A 19,831-nucleotide genomic window follows, 5' to 3' on the forward strand; every position below is an offset into this window, starting at 1 on the left:
AACCCTCCAAGAGCTTACAGGGCTCTTAGTACAGGGTCCAGAGATAGAATTCTAGCAGGGGCTCCTTTGCATATTAGGCCGCACACCCCTGATGGAGCCAACCCTCCAAGAGCTTACAGGGCTCTTAGTACAGGGTCCAGAGATAGAATTCCAGCAGGGGCTCCTTTGCATATTAGGCCGCACACCCCTGATGGAGCCAACCCTCCAAGAGCTTACAGGGCTCTTAGTACAGGGTCCAGAGATAGAATTCCAGCAGGGGCTCCTTTGCATATTAGGCCGCACACCCCTGATGGAGCCAACCCTCCAAGAGCTTACAGGGCTCTTAGTACAGGGCCCAGAGATAGAATTCCAGCAGGGCTCCTTTGCATATTAGGCCGCACACCCCTGATGGAGCCAACCCTCCAAGAGCTTACAGGGCTCTTAGTACAGGGTCCAGAGATAGAATTCTAGCAGGGGCTCCTTTGCATATTAGGCCGCACACCCCTGATGGAGCCAACCCTCCAAGAGCTTACAGGGCTCTTAGTACAGGGTCCAGAGATAGAATTCCAGCAGGGGCTCCTTTGCATATTAGGCCGCACACCCCTGATGGAGCCAACCCTCCAAGAGCTTACAGGGCTCTTAGTACAGGGCCCAGAGATAGAATTCCAGCAGGGGCTCCTTTGCATATTAGGCCGCACACCCCTGATGGAGCCAACCCTCCAAGAGCTTACAGGGCTCTTAGTACAGGGTCCAGAGATAGAATTCCAGCAGGGGCTCCTTTGCATATTAGGCCGCACACCCCTGATGGAGCCAATCCTCCAACAGCTTACAGGGCTCTTAGTATAGGGTCCAGAGATAGAATTCTAGCAGGGGCTCCTTTGCATATTAGGCCACACCCTTCTGATGGAGCCAGTCCTCCAAGAGCTTACAGGGCTCTTAGTACGAGGCCCACTGTAAGCTCCAGGAGGATTGGCTACATCAGGAAGGTGTGGCCTAATATGCAAAGGAGTTCCTGCTACAAAAAAAAAAGCCCTGGCTGTACTCAGTGAAAGTGGGCTTAGCATATGTTGTGTGCTGAGCGCACCTTTCCCGACAGACTCTTGTTGTGTGATGAGCACCACCCTGTGGCTGCCTCGGTGCACAACAACGTGATGACCTCTGACTCCTGGGCACTGTGACACAGCAAATTTTCTTTTTAATGCTTGCAAACGGCAGTCCCCGATCTGTGCGCAGTGCCAGGATTGTGCTTTTCCATGCCCTCGTCCTGACCAGGCAGTAAAAATGGTTTGCATGTTTACTGTCGTCTTCCGGCCTCTTGCGTCACCAGCCCTAAAGTCAGATGATGGGAATTTTTTAGGAGTTTTTTTTGTTGTTTGTTTCTCCCCACCAAAGAATATGGGAAACGACAAAACATGTAAAGCGTAAACAAAGCCGCAAGGCAAAACCCTGATCAGATTGTTGTAAAAAATCTTTATGATGTTGTTCTTGCAGCTGTTATCGTAAAATCACCTGATTTCTATCAGCTTTCAGAATTCTCATCCAAAGAAAAGGAGTGGGGGGGGGGGGACATGTTTTCTGTCCGTCACTGGATCTTTCTTTGCTCAATACTAATTTTTTTTCATTATGAATTTTCAATAGGGAAGGTAAAGGAGATTGTGACCACTCTGAGACTCTGAGATTCAGAGTATAGGGCAGGATATAAATGCAATATCTTCTTCTTTTTCTTCTTCTTCTTCCTCCTCCTCCTCCTTCCTCTTCTTCCTCCTCCTTCTTCCTCCTCCTCCTTCCTCTTCTTCCTCCTCCTTCCTCCTCCTCCTTCCTCTTTCTCTTCTCCTCCTCCTCCTCCTCCTCCTTCTCTTCTTCTCCTCTCCTCATTCTTCTCCTTCTCTTCTCCTTCTTCTTCTTCTTCTTCTTCTTCTTCTTCTTCTCCTTCTCCTCTCCTTCTTCCTTCTCCTTCTCCTCTCTTCTCCTTCTTCCTTCTTCTCCTTCTCCTTCTCCTTCTCCTTCTCCTTCTCCTTCTCCTTCTCCTTCTTCTTCTTCTTCTTCTACTCTTTTGAATGAATATTGCAAAATGTTTGCAGTGATGGAGCTAGCTCTCAATCTCCTTGTCTGGTTCTGCAGGGTATCTGGAGGAGAACTCTTTGATTTCCTGGCCCAGAAGGAGTCTTTGAGTGAGGAGGAAGCCACACAGTTTATCAAGCAGATTCTGGATGGGGTCAATTACCTGCACACCAAGAAAATTGCCCACTTTGACTTAAAGGTAAGTGGGGACCGAGCAGCTATCGGGAGAGGCCATGGCTCAGTGGCAGAGCACCTGCTTGACATGCAGAAGGTCCCAGGTTCAATCCCCAGCATCTCCAGACGAAAGGGACTAAGCAGTAGGTGATGGGAAAGACCTCTGCCAGGAACCCAGGAGAGCTGCTGCCAGTCTACAGTGCTTAACTAGATGGGGAGAGGCCGTGGCTCAGTAGCAGAGTATCTGCTTGACATGCAGAAGGTCCCAGGTTCTATCCCCGGCATCCCCAGTTGAAAGGACCAGACAATAGGTGATGGGAAAGACCTCTCTGCTGGAGACCCTGGGGAGCTAACTGCCATTCTGAATAGACAGTCCTGACCTTGATGGACAGAGAATCTGATTCAGTATAAGGCAGCTTCATGTGTTCATGTATTAGAGGGGAGAGGCTGTGGCTCAGTGGAAGAGCCTCTGCTCAGCATGCAGAAGGTCCCAGGTTCAATCCCCGGCATCTCCAGTAAAAAGGACCAGGCAGGAGGGGATGGGAAAGACCTCTGCTGAGACCCTGGAGAGCGGCTGCCAGATGATACTGGCATTGATGGTCTGAGGGTCTGATAAAGTATAAGGCAGCTTCATTTATATGGGAAGTCTGTGGCTCAGTGGCAAAGCCTCTGCTTGGCATGCAGAAGGTCCCAGGTTCAATCTCCGGCATCTCCAGTTCAAAGGACCAGGATTTAGGCAATGGGAAAGACCTCTGCTTGAGACCCTGGAGAGCTGCTGCCCATCTGAGTTGACTATACTGATTTTGATGGACCAAGGGTCTGGTTCAGTCCAAGGCAGCTTCATGGGTTCATGTATTATAGGGAAGGTGCTGTGGCTTAGTGGCAGAGCATCTGCTTGGCATGCAGAAGATCCCAGGTTCAACCCCAGCATCTCCAGTTGAAAGGACCAGGCAGGAGGTGATGAGAAAGACCTCTCTCTGCCTGAGACCCTGGAGAGCAGCTGCCAGTCTGAGTTGACTATACTGATTGTGATGGACCCAGGAGGGTCTGGTTCAGTCCAAGGCAGCTTGCTGCATCCACATGGTGTGACCTGTGCTCTAGGATTCTTCGCTTGCTGAGACCTTCCTGAACTACAGCCGCTCCCCGGGGTTTGCTGTGTTGTGGCATGACAGACACGCAGCTGGACAAGGCCTCCTTCCTGTTTGCCGGCAGGTGTGTCTCGCGTACGATAAACACCACCTCCCAAAATAAAACAAGAGCTGCTAATGCGGGTTGGGACCGGCTCCCCGCAGCGAGCAGTTGATACTTTCCTGGAAGAGAAGCATTTGGTAGAAGAATAAAAAAAGTTTATAATTACAGAATGAATAAGCTAGGTTCTGGTGGCACATTAAAGACTCTTCCAGCGTCGGCTTTCCAGGGACGGAGCCCCCTTCTTCTGATACTGCCCTCTCGTACCACAGCAGTTGGCTGGGGAGAGGCTGTGGTTCAGTGGGGGAGTATCTGCTTGGCATTCAGAAGGTCCCAGGTTCAATCCCCGGCATCTCCAGTGGAAAAAGGAGCAGAGAACGGGTGATGGGAAAGACCTCCGCCTGAGACCCTGGAGAGCTGCTCCCAGTCAAAGTAGACAGTGCTGGCCTTGATGGACCGAGGGGCTGATTCAGTATAAGGCAGGGGTGGCCAAACTGCAGCTCGGGAGCCACACATGGCTCTTTCACACATATTGTGTGGCTCTCCAAGCCCCCACCCCTCCATCAGCTGGCTTGGAGAAGGCATTTATAGGTAAAGTTGCTATCTTTCATCCTCTTCTCCCTCCACATCGCCCGCTCTTTCTTTCTTTCTTTCTTTCTTTCTTTCTTTCTTTCTTTCTTTCTTTCTTTCTTTCTTTCTTTCTTTCTTTCTTTCTTTCTTTCTTTCTTTCTTTCTTTTTCTTTCTTTCTTTCTTTCTTTCTTTCTTTCTTTCTTTCTTTCTCTTTCTCTCTTTCTCTTTCTCTCTTTCTCTCTCTTTCTCTCTTTCTTTCTCTCTCTCTTTCTCTCTCTTCCTTCCTTCCTTCCTTCCTTCCTTCCTTCCTTCCTTCCTTCCTTCCTTCCTTCCTTCCTTCCTTCCTTCCTTCCTTCCTTCCTTCCTTCCTGTCTTGCAGCTGTCAAACATCTCTGCATGTATTCTATGTTGCTCTTAGGTTAAGCAAGTTTGGCCACCCCTGGTATCAGGTGTCTTAATGTGTGTTTACTCAAGGGGCCTAAAGAAGAAGAAGATTTTGGATTTATATCCGCCCTATACTCTGAATCTCAGAGTCTCAGAGCAGTCAAAATCTCCTCTACCTTCCCCCCCTCACCACAACAAACACCCTGTGAGGTGGGTGGGGCTGAGAGTGCTTTTATAGCAGCTGCCCTTTCAAGGACAGCTTCTATGAAAGCTGTGACTGACCCAAGGCCATCTCAGCAGCCACAAGTGGAGGAGTGGGGAATCAAACCCAGTTCTCCCAGATAAGAGTCCACGCACTTAACCACTACACCAAACTGGCGCTCACGTTTGTGAGAAAGGCCTGTAGTCCATGGAAGCTTCTGCTGCAATGAAATCACATTAGTCTTTAAGTTGTCTCCAGATTCCTCTTTTTCTTTTGTTTCAGCATGATGGATATTTTAGCACACACACCCCTCCATTATTGTCCTTTGCATTTGTCGGTGGTTTCTAAAGTAGAGTCTAGAAGATGTTGGAAGCTGACCTCTGTTTTTATGACCCAGAAATGGTTTTGGAGACAGCTGAAATGGACAAAATCGGTGGCAGCATCCATCGCCAAAATTGTCTTCTTCTTGCTCCCTCTCAGTTTTGGGGAAATGAATTCTTACCTCTTATTGGAATCTCAGCCAGGACTTCACTGCAAATAGGGCATGCCTGTCATTGTTGCATTGTTGTTTTTTGCATTGTTGTTTTTGCACTTTGCATTGTTGTTTTTTCTTCTTTCCCGTTTTCTGTTCTTTCAGCCCGAGAACATCATGCTACTGGACAAGACTATCCCTATCGCACACATAAAACTGATCGACTTCGGTCTGGCCCACGAAATTGAAGATGGAGTTGAATTCAAAAACATTTTTGGAACCCCAGAATTTGTTGGTAAGGCCTTTTTGGAGAGCCAGTTTGGTGTAGTGGTGAGGTGTGCGGACTCTTATCTGGGAGAACCGGGTTTGATTCCCTACTCCTCCACTTGCACCTATTGGAATGGCCTTGGGTCAGCCATAGCTCTGGCAGAGTTGTCCTTGAAAGGGCAGCTTCTATGAGAGCTCTCTCAGCTCCACCCACCTCACAGGGGTGTCTGTTGTGGGGGAGGAAGATAAAAGAGATTGTGAGCCGCTCTGAGACTCTGAAATTTGGAGTGGAGGCGGGATATAAATCCAATATCATCATCTTCTTCCTCCTCCTCTTCTGTTCTTGATGCTGGCTTATTTGGTGTTAAGAATATCACCACTCCAACCCAGCAGAATTAAATTATTAAAATGACTGCGGCTGTTCTGGTTAGAGAAAATCAGGGGCAGGTCTCTACCCCCCGCCCCCCCAAGTTCCAGGCATATTTAACTCTAAAAAATGCATGTGGACCCCATGGAGGAGAGCTGTGGTGGGCCAGGAGTTAACTCCCCATTCCAGCCCAGTTCCCTGATCCAAATGCCCCCTTCTCCAAACAGCTCTTACCTAATACTAGTCATTGCCTGAGTCTGGCTGCCATTTTCAGTAGGAGAACTGATCTCCTCTCCCCTTCCTGCAGCTTCTACCTAGGAAAAGTACAGTCTTTCTCCACAGTGGGAACCAAAGCTGCTTGCATCATTCTTCTCTTCCCTTTTTGATCTGCACAATAACCCTGTGAAGTAGGTTGGGCTGAAAGTCTGTGACTGGTCTGAAATCACAATGTGGACCAAAGCAGGAGAGAAGGGACCTCAGCAGAGCTGTGGTGGGCCAGGAAAGAGTTAACTCCCTGTTCCAGCCCAGTTCCCTGATCCAAATGCCCCCTTCCCCAAACAGCTCTTGCCTAATACTAGTCATTGCCTGAGTCTGGCTGCCATTTTCTGTAGGAGAACTGATCTTCTCTACCCTTCCTGCAGCATCTACCTAGGAAAAGTACAGTCTTTCTCCACAGTGGGAACCAAAGCTGCTTGCATCATTCTCCTCTTCCCTTTTTTGATCTGCACAATAACCCTGTGAAGTAGGTTGGGCTGAAAGTCTGTGACTGGTCTGAAATCACAATGTGGACCAAAGCAGGAGAGAAGGGACCTCAGCAGGGTATAATCGGTCCATTGTTCAACCACCCTGTGAGAATTTTGTGGAACTCTTAAGATTTGTCAAATGGAAAAATAACCAAAGCATATCAAGCAGGAAAAAAGCCCAGTGGGAATTCGTTTGCGTATTAGGCCACACCCCCTGATACTAAGCCAGCTCAAAAAAAGCCCTGGGAGAAAGTAATTTTGAAAGTATGATGGGATTATCATTACCATTCTAATTCAAGAAGCCTTTAAAGGCAGATGCTGAGCTGATCTAATTGAATACACCTTCCGGTCGTGTCAGGGGTGTGTGGCAGATGTAAATGAGTTGTGCTAATGAGCTCCGGCACCTCTTTTTCTGCTAAATGACGCTGATGCTGATAGCCCTTCTAGAGACGTACATGATGCGGCTAGATCCCATGTGATGTTCTTCCCAGCCCGGAGAGCTACTGGGTGGCTGACGATGTGGCAAGCCTCTGTTCCCTCCTAAGTCCACCAGCTTTAAGCCGTGTTTTGTGTTTCTGTAAATGAGTCATCTGCAAAGTTCAGGGCAAAACAGAGAAGGGGACAATCAATGATGAGGGCTTATCTGTTGACAGCTTTGTGCTGGGCTGAGTTTACTCCTGAGCCCTGGAGGTAACTGTAGCAAACTGGCTGTAGCCAAAGGCGGTTGGTTTCTGCTGGCTCCGCCACCCCCAGCTCTGGAATCTTCTGGATAGGAGATGGAGGAAGAATCGCCCTTATGTTGACGGTCGTAAAAGCAACGAGTGGAACAGCAAAGTGCAAGTAGAGAGCCAATTTGGTGTAGTGGTTAAGCGTGTGGACTCTTATCTGGGAGAACCAGGTTTGATTCCCCACTCCTCCACTTGCACCTGCTGGAATGGCCTTAGGTCAGCCATAGCTCTTGTAGGAGTTGTCCTTGAAAGGGCAGCTGCTCTAAGAGCTCTCTCAGCCCCACCTACCCCACAGGGTGTCTGTTGCAGGGAGAGGAAGGGAAAGGAGATTGCAGGCCGCTCTGAGACTCTGTCCTTGAAAGGGCAGCTTCTGGGAGAGCTCTCTCAACCCCACCCACCTCACAGGGTGTCTGTTGTGGGGGAGGGAGATAAAGGAGATTGTGAGCCGCTCTGAGACTCTTGAGTGGAGGGCAGAATATAATAATAATAATAATAATAAATTTTATTTGTACCCCGCCCTCCCCCGCCGAAGCAGGCTCAGGGCGGCTAACAATACGGTGACCAATGGTGCACCAACAGTAAAACAGTTACATTAGAAACATTAAATTAAACATTGAATTAACCTTAAAAGCCTGAATTAAAACAATTAACTAAAACATATTAAACGCTATCCTTGACACTCTTCTAGTTGATGCTGATGGCGGATTTTCAGTTATTCATAAGCTAATTTAAAAAGGGTGGTCTTGCAGGCCCTGCGGAATCCAATGTCGTCTTCTTCTTCTTCAAGAGAAACCCAGCATCTGGGATGTGTTTATGCCAGGGGTGGCCAACGGTAGCTCTCCAGATGTTTTTTGCCTACAACTCCCATCAGCCCCAGCCAGCATGGCCGATGACTGGGGCTGATGGGAGTTGTAGGCAAAAAAAACATCTGGAGAGCTACTATTGGCCACCCCTGGTTTATGCGAACGTGGACACGGGAACATCATCTTGACAGCTCCGTTGTGTCCACTCAGACTTGTTCTGGCTTTTCAGACCTCATCAAAGGAAGGCTTTTTCCTAGCCACATTCCCCAAAATCCCTTTCCCTGCTTGGGATCGAACCTGGGACTTAGGCGACCCAGCACGTCCCCGAGAATGCATGGGGGAGAGAGAATTTTGGATGTGAAAAGGGCTGGGCCCTGGGTGATCTGGCCTTCGGGTGCTAGAAAGAACCCAGGTTCATTGTGTTGGATGGAGGCAGGCAGCCCAGTTGGTCTGAAGTGACAGGATGAAGTTAGAGTACAGTGGCACTTTTAAGATCAACAGAATTTTATTCAAGGTGTGAGCTTTTTTGGGGCAATGAAATGGAATTAGGGAAAGTGGTTGTACATAAAGAGCAGGGGTGGCCAAACTTGTTTAATGTAAGAGCCACAAGACATGAATGTCAGATGTTCGAGAGCAGGAAGGAAGGAAGGGAGGAAGGCAGGAAGGAAGGCAGGAAGGAAGGAAGGAAGGAAGGAAGGAAGGAAGGAAGGAAGGAAGGAAGGAAGGAAGGAAGGAAGGAAGATGGAGGAGAGATAGGTGCAAAGCAAGCAACGTTAACTTTAAATGCATTCTCCAAGCTGCCAGCTGACTTGGCTTGGAGAAGTGATTTAAAGAGACAAATGTCTTCTCCAAGCTGGCCAGTAGGGGCTTCAAGAGCCACACAAAATCTGTGAAAGAGCCACATGTGGCTTCCCAGCTACAATTTGGCCACCTCTGATATAGAGAGCGGATAGTAAATAAGCATGCAAAATGATGATGTTTTCGAACAGATAACAATAATGTTATCTTGGTTTGTGGTTATCATCTGTTTGTGTTCAATTGGGGGGGGGGGGGGAGTACCACAGGTAATGAATACGTCAATATTGGATGTACCCAATAGTGATAATCTATCATTACATACCATCCATCTCCTCTCTATAATGCAAGCAAAAATTACAGCATCTTCTTCTTTGAAGTGTACTTTTCTTGTCCCCAGAACAGAGAATGGCATTTAAGTCTATCATTCCAAATTCCATTGCATACTCGATTACATTCTCAATTATTAAGAGCCGTCAACTGCGATTCTGTCGCTATGTGACATTTTGCTAGTCTTAAGCCCAGAGTTAACTGACAGCAAACTTTATTGGGTGCAGTATTATGCCAGAGCACAGCAGTTCATTGCATTGCATTGCAATCACTATTATACTATTTCAAAAAAGGGGGAGGAAAATTAAGAACAGGGGATGTGTAGCCTTTCTTGGTGAGAATACTTATGTGAGGACTAGATGAGTTACCACGTGTAATGAGATTAGAAACCAATATCGCTGTTAAGTCCTGGGTGTGTGCGTGTTTATTCATTGTGTGTCGCTGATGTCTGCAAAACAAACAAACAAAGGAAAAAACCCTCTGCTTCTTTCAGCACCAGAAATCGTGAACTATGAACCTCTCGGTCTGCCGGCAGACATGTGGTGAGTCTGCCCCTTCCCATTCTCAGACGGCCAGTTTGCCCCTGCTTCAAAAAATAATCTCGCCCCCCAGATTTTATTAAGCAGGAGTCCAGCAGCACTTTTAGAGACCAAGGACAGGCTCCTGTCCTAGTTTGCTGCCGCAGATTAACAAGGGAAGATCTAGGTTTTATTGTGTTTGAAGAAGGCCAGGCCCGACAGAAAACAGCGCCTTTCATGTGTACATACAAATAGATCCTGTATTCGTAGGGCCTGCCTTAAATCTTCAGCTTTGTTTTTTTCTTTTTCTTTCAGGAGCATAGGCGTTATCACGTACATCCTGTAAGTACTCTGCTAGTGTGAACATATACAATAAACCATGGCCGCAAATAGGCAGATCGTGAGAAGGTGGGTGGGGAGGGCTGCACCAGGGCTTGTGGCCCTGTGATAAACGGGTTCCCCATGAACCCCCAAAGGGGAAAAAAGTAGATCCATGCCAAAGTTTTTACTGATATCAGCAGGAGCAATACAACAGCAATATACCAGCAATACACCAGGCAAGCTCAAAGTACAGAATAAAGGAAATACAGGAGAGCCAGTTTGGTGTAGTGCATGGACTCTTATCTGGGAGAGCCGGGTTTGATTCCCCACTCCTCCACTTGCACCTGCTGGAATGGCCTTGGGTCAGCCATAGCTCTAAGCCTGCAGACTCTTATCTGGGAGAACCGGGTTGGATTCCCCACTCCTCCACTTGCAGCTGCTGGAATGGCCTTGGGTCAGCCATAGCTCTAAGTGTGCAGACTCTTATCTGGGAGAACCGGGTTTGATTCCCCACTCCTCCACTTGCAGCTGCTGGAATGGCCTTGGGTCAGCCAGAGCTCTAAGCCTGCAGACTCTTATCTGGGAGAACCGGGTTGGATTCCCCACTCCTCCACTTGCACCTGCTGGAATGGCCTTGGGTCAGCCATAGCTCTAAGTGTGCAGACTCTTATCTGGGAGAACCGGGTTTGATTCCCCACTCCTCCACTTGCAGCTGCTGGAATGGCCTTGGGTCAGCCAGAGCTCTAAGCCTGCAGACTCTTATCTGGGAGAACCGGGTTGGATTCCCCACTCCTCCACTTGCACCTGCTGGAATGGCCTTGGGTCAGCCATAGCTCTAAGTGTGCAGACTCTTATCTGGGAGAACCGGGTTTGATTCCCCACTCCTCCACTTGCACCTGCTGGAATGGCCTTGGGTCACAGCCATAGCTTTCGTAGGAGTTGTCCTTGGATGGGCAGCTTCTGAGAGAGCTCTCTCAGCCCCACCTACCCCACAGGGTGTCTGTTGTGGGGGAGGAAGGGAAAGGAGATTGTGAGCCGCTCTGAGACTCTTTGGAGTGGAGGGCGGGATATAAATCCAATATCTTCATCTACCTCGCAGGGTGTCTGTTGTGGGGGAGGAAGGGAAAGGAGATTGAGAGCCGCTCTGAGACTCTTCGGAGTGGAGGGCAGGATATAAATCCAGTATCTTCTTCATCTTCATCTTCTTGACTAAAGTTAACCCTTACACATTGGGTTTCACTTCAGCTCAAACATCAAAATCATTCCCCTCAGAAAACACACCCAGGGAAATGCTGATCGCCACTTTGGGGTCTGGCAGCAATTTTTTCTCCAGACCAGTTTGGCCCAGGGATCCCGGAGGTTTCTGCCATCTCCTGGGCATAGAGCAGGGGTTACCGGCAATGTTCCCTCCAGGCTGCAGAGTCTCGTGAGCAAAAATTCTCCTTTGTGAGCTGCTGGCATTAAAGTTGTGAGCTGCTGCGTACATCGGTTTGTTCCGAGGTCATCCTTCCTGGAATATGCTGCCATGTGGTCCGTGGAGAAAGGACAGGATAAAAAACTACTCAAACCGGGAAGCTATAATAAATCTGTCTCCCCCGTACTGGCACCTTAGGAGGGTGCCCAAATTCCTACTCCCCGACAGGGCTCTTGCAACTCGGCCACGTTTCTGTCTGGATATGCTGGCCGGGCATTTTTTTCCAGGCATTTGTTTGGCCTATTGCCCTTTGGCGTTGCCAATTGCACAGCCAGCCATCAGCTTCAAAGTGGGCCAGGGAATAGATCCCCCTGTTCGGGGTTCAGAAGAGCAAGGTTCGGCTTCTAACATAAGAACATAAGAGAAGCCATGTTGGATCAGGCCAATGGCCCATCCAGTCTGCGTCACACAGTGGCCATAGAAACCAAGGGCCTTCAGGAGGTCCACCAGTGGAGCTAGAAGCCCTCCCACTGTGCCACCCCGAGCGCCAAGAATACAGAGCATCACTGCCCCAGATAGAGAGAGTTCCCACAATACGCTGTGGCTAATAGCCACCGATGGACCTCTAAGAACATAAGAGAAGCCATGTTGGATCAGACCAATCGCCCATCCAGTCCATCACTCTGTGTCACACAGGGGCCAAAAAACCAGGTGCCATCAGGAGGTCCATCAGTGGGGCCAGGACACTAGAAGCCCTCCCACTGTGCCTCCCCCCAAGCACCAAGAATACAGAGCATCACTGCCCCAGACAGAGTCCCAACAATGTGCTGTGGCTAATAGCCACTGATGGACCTCTGCTCCAGATGCTTATCCAATCCCCTCTTGAAGCTGGCTATGCATGTAGCCGCTGCCACCTCCTGCGGCAATGAGTTCTACGTGTTAATCACCCTTTGGGTGGAGAAGGACTTCTGCTTGCTGCTTCCTTCATCGGGGGACCCTCCTTGCCCCCTCTTCTTTCTTGTTCCATCCTAGGCTAAGTGGGGCGTCGCCGTTCCTTGGCGAGACCAAACAGGAGACGCTGGCCAACATCACTGCCGTGAGCTACGACTTCGACGAGGAGTTCTTCAGCCACACCAGCGACCTCGCCAAAGATTTTATTCGGAAGCTTCTGGTGAAAGATACGCGGTAAGCGCCCTGGTGCCAACCTGCTGTGTGCACGGTCAAAACAAAACATAATAACATGAGAGAGAAGCCATGTTGCATCAGGCCAATGGTCCATCCAGTCCAACACTCTGTGTCAAACAGGGGCCAAAACCCCTGGTGCCATCAGGAGGTCCATCAGTGGGGCCAGGACACTAGAAGCCCTCCCACTGTGCCCTCCCAGCACCAAGAATACAGAGCATCACTGCCCCAGACAGAAGAACATAAGAGAAGCCTTGTTGGATCAGGCCAATGGCCCATCCAGTCCAACACTCTGTGTCACATAAGAACATAAGAGAAGCCATGTTGGATCAGGCCAGTGGCCCATCCAGTCCAACACCCTGTGTCACATAAGAACATAAGAGAAGCCATGTTGGATCAGGCCAATGGCCCCTCCAGTCCAACACTCTGTGTCACATAAGAACATAAGAGAAGCCATGTTTGAGCAGGCCAATGGCTCATCCAGTCCAACACCCTGTGTCACATAAGAACATAAGAGAAGCCATGTTGGATCAGGCCAGTGGCCCATCCAGTCCAACACCCTGTGTCACATAAGAACATAAGAGAAGCCATGTTGGATCAGGCCAATGGCCCCTCCAGTCCAACACTCTGTGTCACATAAGAACATAAGAGAAGCCATGTTTGAGCAGGCCAATGGCTCATCCAGTCCAACACTCTGTGTCACATAAGAACATAAGAGAAGCCATGTTTGAGCAGGCCAATGGCTCATCCAGTCCAACACTCTGTGTCACATAAGAACATAAGAGAAGCCATGTTTGAGCAGGCCAATGGCTCATCCAGTCCAACACTCTGTGTCACACAGTAGCTAACCCCCCCCCGCCCCCGGTGCCATCAGGAGGTCCATCAGTGGGGCCAGGACACTAAAAGCCCTCCCACTCTTTTGCCCCTGCCCCCAAGCACCAAGAATATAGAGCATCACTGCCGGATGGTTCTTCAAGTTCGGAGTGGCTGAGTGCTCAAAAACACTCCCACCTTCTTGGCTTTCCGCAAACTGCAAAACTAAACTATTCAGGAGAGCTTCTCTGTGCTCCCAGTAGGGGGCAGCATACAAAAGGTGTCACAAAGCTATGCGGATAAACGAATAGAGACTGTGATCTCTACTGTCGTGTATAGCTCAGGGATGGCCAAACTGTGGCTCTTTCACACATATTGTGTGGCTCTTGAAGCCCCCACTGCCCCATCGGCTGGCTTGGAGAAGGCATTTCTCTCTTTCAATCACTTCTCCAAGCCAAGCCAGCTGCCAGCTTGGCGAACACTTTTAAAGTTGAACATATGAACATATGAAGCTGCCTTATACTGAATCAGACCCTGGGTCCACCAAAGTCAGTATTGTCTTCTCAGACTGGCAGCAGCTCTCCAGGGTCTCAAGCTGAGGTTTTTCACACCTATTTGCCTGGACCCTTTTTAGTTGGAGATGCCGGGGGTTGAACCTGGGACCTTCTGCTTCGCAAGCAGATGCTCTACCACTGAGCCACCGTCCCCCCAGTTGCTTTCTTTCTTCCTCTACCTCTTCCCATCTATTTTTCTGCCTTCCTGCCTGCGTACCTAGGGTTGCCAGATCTGTGTTGGAAAATACCTGTAGACTTTGGGGGAGGATCAAGGAAAGGGTAGGGTTTGAGTAGGGGAGGGGCCTCAGCAGGGCCCTAGAGTCCACCCTTCCAAGCAGCCCTTTTCTCCAGGGGAGCTGATCTCTGCCGGCTGGAGATCAGTTGTAAAAGCAGGAGATCTCCAGGCCCCACCTGGAGGCTGGCAACCTTACACCTTCCTTCCTGCTTTCCTTCCTGACTTGCAGCTCTCAAACAACTGACATTTATTCTATTACATTAAGCAAATTTGGCCACCCCTGGTTTAGCTTATTGATTCTATAATTATATAGTGTTCGGACACTTGGTGTTTTGTGTTAATACATATTAACGCAATATGTGGGGTGACATGATAGAGGTTTACAAGATTATGCATGGGATGGAGAAAGTAGAGAAAGAAGTCCTTTTCTCCCTTTCTCACAATACAAGAACTCGTGGGCATTCGATGAAATTGCTGAGCAGTCGGGTTAAAACGGATAAAAGGAAATCCTTCTTCACCCAAAGGGTGATTAACATGTGGAATTCACTGCCACAGGAGGTGGTGGCAGCTACAAGCGTAGCCAGCTTCAAGAGGGGATTGGATAAAAATATGGAGCAGAGGTCCATCAGTGGCTATTAGCCACAGTGTGTATATGTATGGCCACTGTGTGACACAGAGTGTTGGACTGGATGGGCCATTGGCCTGATCCAACGGGGCTTCTCTGATGTTCTTATGTGACACAGAGTGTTGGACTGGATGGGCCATTGGCCTGATCCAACGGGGCTTCTCTGATGTTCTTATGTGACACAGAGTGTTGGACTGGATGGGCCACTGGCCTGATCCAACATGGCTTCTCTGATGTCCTTATGTGACACAGAGTGTTGGACTGGATGGGCCTTTGGCCTGATCCAACATGGCTTCTCTGATGTCCTTATGTGACACAGAGTGTTGGACTGGATGGGCCATTGGCCTGATCCAACATGGCTTCTCTGATGTTCTTATGTGACACAGAGTGTTGGACTGGATGGGCCACTGGCCTGATCCAACATGGCTTCTCTGATGTCCTTATGTGACACAGAGTGTTGGACTGGATGGGCCATTGGCCTGATCCAACGGGGCTTCTCTGATGTTCTTATGTGACACAGAGTGTTGGACTGGATGGGCCACTGGCCTGATCCAACATGGCTTCTCTGATGTCCTTATGTGACACAGAGTGTTGGACTGGATGGGCCTTTGGCCTGATCCAACATGGCTTCTCTGATGTCCTTATGTGACACAGAGTGTTGGACTGGATGGGCCATTGGCCTGATCCAACATGGCTTCTCTGATGTTCTTATGTGACACAGAGTGTTGGACTGGATGGGCCACTGGCCTGATCCAACATGGCTTCTCTGATGTCCTTATGTGACACAGAGTGTTGGACTGGATGGGCCATTGGCCTGATCCAACGGGGCTTCTCTTATGTTCTTATGTGACACAGAGTGTTGGACTGGATGGGCCACTGGCCTGATCCAACATGGCTTCTCTGATGTCCTTATGTGACACAGAGTGTTGGACTGGATGGGCCATTGGCCTGATCCAACATGGCTTCTCTGATGTTCTTATGTGACACAGAGTGTTGGACTGGAGGGGCCACTGGCCTGATCCAACATGGCTTCTCTGATGTCCTTATGTGACACAGAGTGTTGGACTGGATGGGCCACTGGCCTGATCCAACATGGCTTCTCTGATGTTCTTATGTGACACAGAGTGTTGGACTGGATGGGCCACTGGCCTGATCCAACGGGGCTTCTCTTATGTTCTTATGTGACACAGAGTGTTGGACTGGATGGGCCACTGGCCTGATCCAACATGGCTTCTCTGATGTCCTTATGTGACACAGAGTGTTGGACTGGATGGGCCATTGGCCTGATCCAACGGGGCTTCTCTTATGTTCTTATGTGACACAGAGTGTTGGACTGGATGGGCCACTGGCCTGATCCAACATGGCTTCTCTGATGTCCTTATGTGACACAGAGTGTTGGACTGGATGGGCCATTGGCCTGATCCAACATGGCTTCTCTGATGTTCTTATGTGACACAGAGTGTTGGACTGGAGGGGCCACTGGCCTGATCCAACATGGCTTCTCTTATGTGCTTATGTGACACAGAGTGTTGGACTGGATGGGCCACTGGCCTGATCCAACATGGCTTCTCTGATGTTCTTATGTGACACAGAGTGTTGGACTGGATGGGCCATTGGCCTGATCCAACATGGCTTCTCTTATGTTCTTCTGTGACACAGAGTGTTGGACTGGAGGGGCCACTGGCCTGATCCAACATGGCTTCTCTGATGTCCTTATGTGACACAGAGTGTTGGACTGGATGGGCCACTGGCCTGATCCAACATGGCTTCTCTGATGTTCTTATGTGACACAGAGTGTTGGACTGGATGGGCCACTGGCCTGATCCAGCATGGTTTCTCTTATGTTCTTATATGCTATGCTTCAGTTCTTTCAGGAGGTTCCAGACTTCTAAAATCCTGCCTTGCCTTGCCTTGACATTGTTTTCATTTTCTAGGAAGCGTCTTGCAATCCAAGAAGCGCTTGCGCACCCCTGGATAACGGTAAGGCTGGGTGTGGGTTTTGTATGGGAAGGAGATAGGGGAATTTGTGCTGATGCTGGACAGAACTTTGTATGACATTTTGGCATTTAATTTGCTTCTGGGTACCCGGTTTTAGCCAGGGCGACGGCAACCTTCTGCTTTGATTTCTCGCTGCTGTAATCTTCTCAGTGGAGTTACCATTAGGCCAGATGGTTTTAAGAACTTTGAGAGAAAGAAGCACCATAAAGGAGGGGCCGTGGCTCAGTGGCAGAGCCTCTGCTTGGCAGGCAGAAGGTCCCAGGTTCAATCCCCGGCATCTCCAGTTTAACAGGACCAGGCAGGAGGTGATGGGAAAGACCTTTCTTTACCTGCGACCCTGGAGAGCAGCTGCCAGTGTGAGCAGACAGTATTGGTGTAGTGGTGAAGTGCGTGGACTCTTATCTGGGAGAACCGGGTTTGATTCCCCACTCCTCCACTTGCAGCTGCTGGAATAGCCTTGGGTCAGCCGTAGCTCTAGCAGAGTTGTCCTTGAAAGGGCAGCTTCTGGGAGAGCTCTCTCAGCCCCACCCACCTCACAGGGTGTCTGTGGTGGGGGGAGAAGATATAGGAGATTGTGAGCTGCTCTGAGTATCTGATTCTGGGAGCAGGGCGGGGTATAAATCTGCGGTCTTCTTCTTCTCCTTTTGACCTTGATGGACCAGGGGTCTCATTCAGCTCCAGGCAGCTTCATGCATGAAACTGTATTTCCTTTAATTTCTTTTCTCTTAAAGAAAAGGAAGAAAGTCTTAAAACCTGACGTTGAACATAAGCATACAATTTTCTGTCTGGGGAGCCTTCTTACTGTTGTGTCATGCCTGCCTGCTGGTTGCATGGATACTGAGCATCGTTTCACTGAAAGGGCACTGTCCTCTTTGAGCTTCTCCCTGGAACCGAAAAACCTTTTACCTGCCTTTGCCCTTAACTTCAAGGGCAGCTGAGAGAGAGAACTTCCCTGTGGACGGTGTCCTGGCTTGTTCGCGTTTGTGTTTGTGGCAGTCTGCTGTGTAGATGTTGCAGTAGTGTCCAAAATTGGCCGAAGTCACCATTTGGGTATGAACGTTGCTGTCGTCGAGAGAAACGACGTGAATTTCTAAGAACTTGGAAGTGACAGTGGAGAGAGTCACCTAAATGGAGACTGTCAACATTCTCCAATGGCGTGCTGGATTCGGATCCAGTAGCATCTTAGAGACCAGCTGGATTTTTAGGGTATGACCTTTTGGGGGTCAAAGCTCCCTTCATCAGATTAAGAGGGCTTTGACTCTCTAAAATTCACATCTCAGAAATTTCCCTGGTCTCTAAATTGCCGCCGGACTCAAATCCGGCTCCCTCTTCAATGATCCCCGTTCACCCATGTGGATCCCGCTAGTGGGGAAGCGCATTTATTCTTGGCTGTCGACAGGGATTTCAGAGCATTGATCTGTACGTCACCAAAGTTTTGGACATTCACTGCAACATGGAACATATTGAGCGCGCGTTGAGCTGGGCTTGGCTCAACAAGCGAAAGGCTGGCGTTGACATTTTCTCATATGTTTAAAATGCAAACTGTTTGAGTGTGCGTTCCTGATTATTTCGAGAACGGGCGGGCCCAGGCGCTAGCATGTCGTTTGTCCCTCTGGGGGTGCTGCCGTTGCATTCTGGGGGGGGGTTTGTAGCAGGAACTCCTTTGCATATTAGGCCACACCTCCCTGATGTAGCCAATCCTCCAAGAGCTTACAGGGCTCTTCTTACAGGGCCTGCTGTCAACTCCAGGGGGATTGGCTACATCTCATGGGTGTGGCCTAATATGCAAATGGGGTTCCTGCTACCAAAAAAAAAAAAGCCCTGTTTGCATTCATTCCTTGTCTATGCATGCATCGGGACATTGACTCTCCCTACATCCCGGACCCATCTCTTGCACGCGTTTGCCCGTTGTGGTGTCTTTGACGTTGTGGTGCCTGTCGAGACGTTGCAGTGTCTGTCGAGATGGCCAATAATAACACCTCCTGCTTCTGTCTGAAGACTCACCAGTCCAAAGAAGGCAAAGCCCATTTCGGCAAGCGGGCCCCAACCCGGCCCCTGAAGACCAAGCGGCTGAAGGAATACACCCTCAAGTGCCACTCCAGCATGCCACCAAACAACACGTACGTCAACTTCGAGCGCTTTGCCCACGTGGTGGACGACCTCTCAGGGATGGAGCGGAGCTTCGGCGCCGTGGCCGCCGCCCACGACTCCTTGCAGGAGGACCTGGACGCCCTGGTCTCCATCTACAACGAGAAAGAGGCCTGGTACAAAGAGGAGCACGAGAACGTGAGGCACGAGCTCTCCCAGCTGAAGTATGAGTACCGGAAGGTCGAATCCCTCAAGAAGCACCTGCAGGAAGACATCCGGGCCGTCGGGGCCAACCTGGCTGGCGTTACGGGGAAGTACCTGGAACTGCAGTCCCGTTTCGAAGTCCTCAGCAGGGAGGTCTCTGAAGAACTCAAGTGGCTTCAGGACTGGACCAGCGCCTTGCAGCTAGAGCCGGGGATGGGCAGCCGGGGGGGCTTCGCCTCGGCCTGCGACAAAGACCTCAGCGAGTCTCTGATGGAGCTGCTGAATAGATCCTGCTGCGAGGACTTCCTGGCTGCCTTGAACCTGGGGGTGGCGAAAGGAAGCCAGTGAGGTGGCCCAGGCTGGATTCTTAGAGCCGTTTTTGCTTTGTGAGGCACGCTGACTGGAAAGGAATATGAGAGGGCTTCTGCTACCGCTGTGAGAATTTGGATGCAGGGAATGCAATTATTGGGTGCTAGCGGGGCTTTTTTTGGTAGCAGGAACTCCTTTGCCTATTAGGCCACACCCTTCTGATGTAGCCAGTCCTCCAAGAGCTTACAGGGCTCTTAGCACAGGGCCCAAAGATAGAATTCCAGCAGGGACTCCTTTGCATATTAGGCCACACACCCCTGATGGAGCCAATCCTCCAAGAACTAACAGGGCTCTTCGTACAGGGTCCAGAGATAGAATTCCAGCAGGGGCTCCTTTGCATATTAGGCCACACACCCCTGATGTAGCCAGTCCTCCAAGAGCTTACAGGGCTCTTAGTACAGGGCCCAGAGATAGAATTCCAGCAGGGACTCCTTTGCATATTAGGC

General features: G+C 49.7%; 1 protein-coding gene and 1 non-coding gene across 2 annotated transcripts in view; one reads left to right on the forward strand and one right to left on the reverse strand.

The window, feature by feature from the left end:
• Positions 1 to 19,386, forward strand: part of DAPK2 (death associated protein kinase 2) — a 60,209-nt gene extending 40,823 nt beyond the window's left edge. The window contains exons 3-9 of the mRNA XM_060259860.1: positions 2,101 to 2,239; positions 5,197 to 5,326; positions 9,558 to 9,606; positions 9,898 to 9,924; positions 12,350 to 12,502; positions 16,661 to 16,706; positions 18,723 to 19,386. Of these exons, the coding sequence (XP_060115843.1) occupies positions 2,101 to 2,239; positions 5,197 to 5,326; positions 9,558 to 9,606; positions 9,898 to 9,924; positions 12,350 to 12,502; positions 16,661 to 16,706; positions 18,723 to 19,364 (1,186 nt within the window). The 3' untranslated portion in view covers positions 19,365 to 19,386. The remainder of the gene's footprint in view (positions 1 to 2,100; positions 2,240 to 5,196; positions 5,327 to 9,557; positions 9,607 to 9,897; positions 9,925 to 12,349; positions 12,503 to 16,660; positions 16,707 to 18,722) is intronic.
• Positions 13,948 to 14,020, reverse strand: TRNAR-GCG (transfer RNA arginine (anticodon GCG)). Its single transcript has one exon. It is a non-coding gene; the product is annotated as a tRNA-Arg (tRNA).
• Positions 19,387 to 19,831: the final 445 nt, after the last annotated feature.

This window comes from Heteronotia binoei, chromosome 19, assembly GCF_032191835.1.
Source record: "Heteronotia binoei isolate CCM8104 ecotype False Entrance Well chromosome 19, APGP_CSIRO_Hbin_v1, whole genome shotgun sequence".
In the NCBI taxonomy this organism is placed as follows: Eukaryota; Metazoa; Chordata; class Lepidosauria; order Squamata; family Gekkonidae; genus Heteronotia; species Heteronotia binoei.